The 8,717-nt window shown below is 34.9% G+C and overlaps 1 protein-coding gene across 1 annotated transcript in view; it reads right to left on the bottom strand.

The window, feature by feature from the left end:
- Positions 1-600: 600 nt before the first annotated feature.
- LOC110156001 (MORN repeat-containing protein 4-like) overlaps positions 601-8,717 on the bottom strand; it is a 31,047-nt gene continuing 22,930 nt past the window's right edge. Inside the window, exon 5 of the mRNA XM_020920181.2 lies at positions 601-8,338. Within this exon, the coding sequence (XP_020775840.1) occupies positions 8,193-8,338 (146 nt within the window). The 3' untranslated portion in view covers positions 601-8,192. The remainder of the gene's footprint in view (positions 8,339-8,717) is intronic.

Below are 8,717 nucleotides of genomic sequence, written 5' to 3'. Positions count from 1 at the left end.
CTGTCTCAACAAGGTGTTCTGAGTGTAAATTCTGAATAAACACAAATAAATCTGCAATAAAGGGGGGTTTAAAAATCGCTATCTTGCTTGAATCGATCATTTGGTCTTGTCAGGTGTATCTTTTCTGGTGGAGGGTACGACACCTGCTGGAATGTTCCACAGTATGGCATTAAAAGCAGAGCCACTAGGTCAAGCTTGCAGTATAACAATGGATGTCTTATTTTCTGATCTATGTTATAATATCTCGTCACAAACATACCTTGAGTTGCGTCTTGTTTCATTCAATATATGACCTTGAAATGCTATACTGTGGAATATTTCACACAAAGCAATAAATAAAGGAGACAAGCACAGCCCCCACCAGAAAAGTTACACAGTGCATCTTTACGGAGGCTCGGGCCCTTTGACCTTTGATCCTGGATTTGATTTAAGTAGTTTTTCCTTCAATGTCCCAAAAGGAACTTATAAGACAGAAATATTTCCCAGCATGCAACACAACACTGATGAAGCAATTACTTCATTGTACAACAATAAAATGTAATATTTCAGGCACTCTCTCTGTTTAGTTATGAAGAATATACCAAATAAAAGGGATATCTATTAGCTTTAAATAGTTTTATTTTCATAAATTTATATGAAGAAACCTGTAGAGTTTCTTTCACATGTTCTTTCCTTATTCAGAAATATTAGTTGCTAAAGTAACTGCAAGTAGAAACTGTAATTATTTCCAACTCAAAACAAACAAATGGATTAATAAAAAAGGTTGTAGTTTTGAAACTATTTAAAGACCTGTCTGATTACAGTAAATAAAAGGACACACACTTTAGACTACATAATATAAAGAGTATTTTTAAAAAAATACACGAATAAGCCAGAGGTGAGTGTTAAACAGTCTGTGTCACTGCTGATTCGTTTAAAGGCATCAAGCGTTAAATAAAAACAAAAAAACACAAACACACAGATAGGAGTGAATGATAGTGACAAAAATACCATGGTAGTGTTTTTGTAATCTCTTCATGAAGAAAATCTGATAATTTTATATTATAAGAAATGTGCTCAAACCTGTATGTAATATCTTGGAGCTTATAATGCATGTCAAAAATATGCAAATTTTTTAATATGATCACAATTCATGTCAGATTCTTTTGAGAGTTTACACTTCACTGTGATTGGTTGAATCCACCTGTCACTCACTCAGAGCCCGACATAGAAGTGGGTGGGAAAAGTGTCAGTGTTTTAACCAGTGGTGGAAAGTAACAAAGTGCAACTAGTAAAGTACAGAACGTAAGTCACAATTGTAGGCATAAGTACATTTTGCAGTGATTCTTTTTACTTTTGCTTCACCACATTTGAAAGCAGGTATCTGTACTTTCTACTCCGTGACATTTTTGAACAGGGCTGAAAAGTAAAAGTATTTTTTATTATTGTTTAAACCCTCAACCTTTTCAGCAGGATTAATTTTTAACATGTATTTTTAACAGGCAGAAGTAGAAGTTTTTTTTGTATTTTTTTGTTCTGATATCTATATTTGTACAGAAGTAGCAAAATTGAGTTATTCTTCCACCACTATTTTTAACGTAGAGCTGCAATCAATAAAGAAGCATCAATATGAAGATATCACCCAAAGAAACATATTAACAGGAATGAGAAAAAAGATTAGATGTTTATCACCATATTGCCCAGCCCTTGAAAGAACTGTCAAATGAAACACAAACGTGCGGTCGATTTTTAGATTAAACCACAACTTCCTTAATTTTCAACTGACACCATTCTCCTTACAATAATATACTTTTTGCCAAACAACAATTTTGACATCATCAACAGTGAAATTTAAAACACGCCTAATGTTAACATGCATGGAATCAAATTAACAATGTAAAGGTCATAGCATTTTTGGTCATTCCATCTATTTCCATTTTAAATATGTTTTTTTTTCCCTAAAATCTTTAAAATTCTTTCAACTTTTTACAATTTTCAAAATATTTATGGCACTTACGACACAGACACAAGCAGCACTTACAGAGACAAGGTGCACCAAAAATTCACAAAATCAAAAATAATTTCACAAAATCACAAAAGTAACGTTAGCAAAAAGAGGAAACTGGTGTTAATCTCAAATGCATTTTTTAAAATAATTTCACAGTGAAACATTTACAGAAAAAATGTCAAAGTCACATTAAGTTTTAAGTGCAGTTTAAGGTGCGTTAAAGGGATTTTTACATGAAGTGATGAAGAACGGTACGGATAAGTACAACTACACAATAAAGCCACAGTCTTGAAATGAACGGAGGACCTGAATGCATCGTGATACATTCACAGTAACAGGTCTTCTTCTGGATTAAGTGCAGTAAAAGTAAATGTTTTCGTGGTTTAAAGTGGTCAGGACCAGATGACTCTATAATAGATCTGTGCAGGTTTTAGATTGATGGGTGAAAGAGCATCGAAAGGAAACCCACTGAGACACAGGGAGAACATGCAGACTTACAAATTAGTCAGGGAGTTGAACCCAAGACCATGTGGATGTAAAGCGACTCTGTGCCACATATAACTGCAACAAACCAAAAATGTTTGACAGTTTAACTAGCGGAGTGCACTGCAAGGCTAGTCAAGGCGCGGTGTCTCAGAGCTGGCAGTCACTTTCATTAAAATCAGAAAACATAAAATAAAGAACCTATCAGAATTAAAATGAATTAAAATAATTATTCATTTTTATTTGTAGAATATTTCAGGTTGTGGCATTGTTTTCTTACGTTTCAGACTTTGCGTTAGCGTTAGCATTAGCATTGAGACACGAACATCTGTCTTTCTAAACACAGAAGTATCCTTTGATTTGATTAGTGTTATTATTTTAACATGCTGTCAGTGACATCCACCCACAGCTCCCTGCTCACGGCCTTATCCTTAAATATTTATTAATTTTAACATGAATCTGCAAAAAACCCATAGAGATAAAATTAGACAGGAAGTAGTGCGGCTAACAGTGAGGCTACCGACCGCTAAATCCACAGAGCCTTGGAATTACAATGCATGTTTTCAGGTAATAAACAAATGAGATACGAGGGAATTTCAAAAACAATAGCCCACAAAAATGATAAATCATTTTGAAAAACAGCATTCCAATGGCAAAACTGTAGTCCAATGTTGCCATTAACCATTTTAGCTTTCAAAAATCTTTAACTCTAGCTTTCAAAACAACATTTGATCTCAATTGTAAAACCCTTCAAAGTAATCTCTTGTGAATTCCTTTGTGCTCAAACTGATTTGAATATTTTCCTTTCAGTCTAAAATTGCACGTCATTTTGAAATTGCCTGACGTGATGGTAAATGCACTCTTTAGTGTGTCTCTGCCCCTCCCCCTTCACTTTTGTGTCAAGTGTGGAGCTAGTATGTGCCAATTTGAGTATTTCTGTAACAATGAGCAGTATAGTGCTAGTAGTATTGGTACCACTTTATAACAACAAACACCTCATAGTCCTAATAAAGTATGAACACAGAAGACTTAATTTATAATGAATAAATAGTTTATCAAGGATGATTCAGGCATCGTAACTACTTAAAGGCGCTGTATCTGATTTTTACTGTCTTAAAATGTGAAAAACAAGACATTTTTTTGCTAAAATGGGGGGGGGGGCCTTTAAGTCTTTATTCATGCTTTATTGCAGCTACTAAAAGTGTAGTTGTTATAAAGTGTTACAGAAGTATTTGTAGATTAAGTAGTAGTAGTATTCCCATAGTACTGAATCTGGACGGAGCGCGGCCGTTTGGCACTGAGGTTGGCACTGAGTAAAAGGCAAAGATTAAAAATACAAGTTGAATTATTGATGAAGGCAGATGATCCAGTGAGCAGATAGGAGAGGTTTGTACCAAAGATATTTAGATCCTCTTTTGTTCAATATTTCATACATTGTGAATAGGCCTGTGTTATTTAACATTAGATAGGCTGCTGTTACTATGGAGAATGATCAGTAAAATAATGTCTGATTTGTTCTAATATGTGTTTCTATGGCAGTGGTATTTACTGTAAACTTTTCAATTTAGACAGATCATGTATTTTGATGTAGATGGCAATACTGTTCCAGAGGTTATGGAGGTAGTTTTTAAAGACAGAACAATTTGGGGGAGAAAAAAGTGTGATTTTCAATTTTTACAGACAAATTTTGCAAAATAGAAAGATAAATGCTTGTCCATGGTATATTTTTATTTTATGTTTTACATTTGAAGTATAAGGAGGTGGACTAAGGAAGTGTGATGTCACCTGTAGCATTCGGCTTTTGTATTTCCATGGTGACAGCTTATGGGTCAAATCTGTGGAGGGGCGAACTCACTCTCAGTAAGAATACAAGTTTTTAAAGGTATTTTTTTTAGCAAGAAAATACTCACAATTAAAGTTGCACTTCGTAACTTTTTCACACCATCTGCTTGAACATGTCATTGCTTTGCCAGAAATATTCCACAGTATAGCATTAAACTTATCTATCTTCATTAAGACAAGCAGATGACGCAACCAGGCCAAGTGACAGGTCAAATCTGCGGAGTGGCGACTTTGATCACAATAAGAATGTTTTTCAAAGTGTCTTTTAGCAATAAAAACTGCCATATGCAATAAGCTTAATGTCATACTGTGGAATATTTTAGTTATGTACCCACCACCAGAAAAGCTGCAGTGGGCCTTTAAATAAATGCTAGACAGACATTTCAGGCAAGGTAATAGCATCTCATCATCAGACAAGCTAATGGCCAGAAAAGTTACACAGTGCACCTTAAAATAAATAGAAGCATGACATGTCCCTCAAATCTATAATACTGCGGCTCAATGCTCTCTCAGCGCCTTCCCTTTAATAGACTGAGCCTTTATAAATCTTAATTAACAGATCCACAGTCTACTTCTTTTTCTTTAATCAACTTTTAATTTCTTTCTTTCAAATAAACACTTTTTTCAGCTCCTTTCTCTCACACATCTGAATATAATTACTCCTTTGAATCTAGACCTTAATTAATTAGTTACAAAAGTATTTTCTTACAGCCGTCAAGTGAGAAACTTGTGTCTGCAGTATTGTCTTTACCTTTATAAGTACAGGCTTTTCATAGTATACAAGATGAGAATTAGACAAGGCTGGTTGAAAATGCATAAGTATTCGTCAAAATGCTCTCCAGTAAATGCATGCGGATAGCTGTTTGTGTCTATTAGGGCTGCCAAAAATGAATACCTAGAAATTAATCCTAAAACTAGTACTGAAACTAGATAAATAAATAAATAAATACTGATACTGGGGAAAACAAATGCAAAGCAAAAAATAGGACAACATTTGCCCTCCTGAACAGATTTAGAGTGCCCTGATCTAATAGTAATAAGAAACTATATTTTGTTATGAAATTTACACTAAAATGTGAAAAATGTGAGTTTTTATCATCATTGTAGTTAGTGCTGTCATGCGATTAAAAAAATTGAGAGATTAATTAATTATGATCTGTAATTAATTAATCTAATTAATCTCATTTTAATCTCACCTAAAAATTACTGAGAAAAGCCTTCAATTTGAGTTATTTTCATTTAAATTCATTATTACATTATTGTGGCAGATCAAAAGACTGATATAGATTAAAAAAAGTGACTTTATAAAGTCATTTATTGTTTAACAAATCTCTCCAAATTGGCTGTTGAGCCCAAGTCTCCATGAATAAGAAACTGTTTGCTGTAAAGCAGCAAAGATGAGGAAATGAGGAAAAATGAACATAATAACTTTTGTCTACTTAAAGACAATAAAAAGTCCAGTCTTTCCTTAACCATATTAAAAATATTACTGATAGAGAAATGCTTTATATATGAGATCACTGGTTTTAGTTCTTGTTTTAGACCTGCTTTAGTCCCACTTTAGTCCTAGTTTAGTCCTGGAATGGATTAATCCTGGTTTTAGTCCTGGTGTTAGTTCTGGTTTAGTCCTGGTTTAGACCTGGTTTTAGTCTTGGTGTTAGTTCTGGTTTAGAGGCGCACAGGACGAAGCACGGTTTACGCAGCCTATGCGAGAAAACACGATCCACACGCAGGCTCACGGGAGAGCACGTCGGTTTTCTGCGCAGTGTCTACGGAAGGAAATGTGGTCCGCGCGTTCTCAGGTTAATGACGATGATGAAGGTGTGTGTTTGTTTGTGTGTGTTTATGTTTGTGTGTGTTTGTGTGCGTGTCCCCTCATGTGGCAGGTCACTATAGGACAGTAGTGCAGACATCATGAGCCTATGCAGGTTGTTTTCACCAGTGACATTTAAGTTGTAGGCGATATTATATTTGTTATTTTGTTTTATATTTCACGTCGGGAGAATAATTTCCAAGACACGAATGCGTTTTTACCTGTGCACTGCTGCCTCTGTTCTACTGGCTCTTCGACCTCGTCCATTGTGCGACTGACGCCGCCAACGTTAACATGACCTTTACATCGCTCTTACTGCGCGCGTTTTGTGTGGGTTTCCGGCAATGAGTGGAAATACCGAAATAAAAAAATTTATAAATGTGTTTTTTTTGCGTGTGTGTGTTGTTGTCCCAACAACACATAAAAACAGGTTTTATAATAAAGCAACTCGCATACAGAAACAGTAAAATTAGAGATTAAAAATGAGATTAACGCGATTAAAAAACATAACGCGCTAAATATGACTGTAATTAATTCATCGCAATTAACGCGATAATTTGACACCCCTAATTGTAGTATTGACACTTGTATAGTTTTCTAGTATTGAAATCAAGTTAAAATTTTTTGCATCATGACAACACTAGTGTCTATTGAACAAGACAAGATTTCTCTCTATCAATCAATCACTAACTTATATTTGTCCAAAGAGGACATTTAAACCATATTAAAGTATCAGCATTACTATTACTTGTCTTTGAAGATATAAATGCATTATCTCTCCCCTCCTTCAATGTCTGCTTATGCTATGAGTCACAACTCTTCACCGCAGCAGTAAAACAGCCACCTAAGCCTCTTTCTTCCTATTTGTTACACCTAAATGTCTAATGATGTTAAAATACAAATTATTCCTTGAACTTGCAGAAGATAAAAAAGATTAATCTAATTCAAACAGAAATGACTACCTACAGTACAGTAAACTGTGTATTTCAAAAATTGTCTTACAGATTTGTTCCGGTTCTATGTCATTTTAGTTTTGATTATTTCTTTGTTAACTGAGATTTAAACTCACAACAATCGATGGGTTTTGGAGAGATGAAGGACTGGGACATTTATCAAACACAGTGAAACTCCAATTAAAACCGATTATTCTGTCTTTTCAATGGTCAAAAGTTCTCAAACAGTATTTGATACAAAACCTCCAGTCTTACTCACTGGAAAACAATTGTTATTTGTTCCATAAAATTGGACCCTGAAAAAGTTTAGCACCAATCTGACACGGCATGGCTGATCCAGAGTCAGTCTTCTGGGTTCACGCTGTGGCTGTGGTTCACAAGAAAACCGACAAACAGGTAATGAAAAATAAATAACATGGGTGCACTACAAAATGAATATGTGGTAAAATGGACTTCAATTCACAATATATATCTTGACTTGAGAAGTTGAGTTGTATCATACATGTATGTCATACTATATTACTATACATAGATCATTCGCTTGTTTGGTGAGTTTTTCAAATTGTACTATGGCTTAGATCAATGTAATTATCCTCCATCAGTATTTTCTCTTATATCAAGTAACTTATTTATCTTGCATGCTTATTGTCTCCCTTGGAATACTGTAGAAATTGGGTATATAAATATCCCACATGATTTTATTTAGTCTAAATCAAATTCTAGATCATATTCAGTCATTCATAATTGTGTAACATCAGTATTTTTTTTTCAGTGTCAAAACCATATCAGTGATCAATCAATTATGCTTGAAATGAGATTTAAATAAATGTATAAATCTTGAAAGCTAGAAATATCATATCAACAGGTTAATTATTCTAATTCTAATCAAGATTATTTTGAATTCAAGTCATTTTAATTACTGTAAATATTCATTTTTCATAGTGTGGTTCAAACCCAGGGCATATAGGAGGAGATGAGAGATCCAGGTGCATTGTGGGAGTTGTAGTTGTTCACATGGCTAAGACTCGTGGATTGGCTGCAGCAGCCTGAGCTCTCTGGACTACAGCGGGGCAGGAGGTGAGGGGCCCAGATGCACTGTGGGAGTTGTAGTTGTTCACATGGCTAGGACTCGTGCTTTGGCTGCAGCGGCCTGAGCTCTCTGGACTACAGTGGGGCAGGCCTCTCGTCGGGTCAGCTCACTGGACTCAAACAGACCCTCGTGGACCCCGGCTGGACCAGAGTCACAGAAAGTCAACGCTCCTGCAGGAAAACAAAAACTGATAAGAATGTAAATATGTACAAGATTTTCTATAATGCATGAAAAAAGCTTGAAATTTAGTTGGTGCCTTCACAAAATAATTGTGGATGATGACACTATGTAAGTTTTAGATGAAGAGTTCAAAACCTTTTATTCTCCAGGAGATGTTGTTTTGCCTGCAATGTTCCACAAAATGACAAAAATCTCCATGAAAACAAGCAGGTGAGGCCACAAATCCAAGTATTTTTGGCAATAAAAATGCATAATGGATGAATAAATAAAAGTTATTTAAGTTTATTATACCATACTGCTGAACATTCCAGGCAAAGCAATAACATTTTCATGAGACAATACAAGTAATGTCCACGTTTTCTGATGGAG

The sequence above is a fragment of the Boleophthalmus pectinirostris genome, unplaced genomic scaffold (genome assembly GCF_026225935.1).
Source record: "Boleophthalmus pectinirostris isolate CB_2022bp ecotype Guang Dong unplaced genomic scaffold, ASM2622593v1 HiC_scaffold_22, whole genome shotgun sequence".
In the NCBI taxonomy this organism is placed as follows: domain Eukaryota; kingdom Metazoa; phylum Chordata; class Actinopteri; order Gobiiformes; family Gobiidae; genus Boleophthalmus; species Boleophthalmus pectinirostris.
The sequence above is the reverse complement of the archived record's forward strand: the minus strand, read 5'-3'. Positions and strand labels throughout refer to the sequence as shown.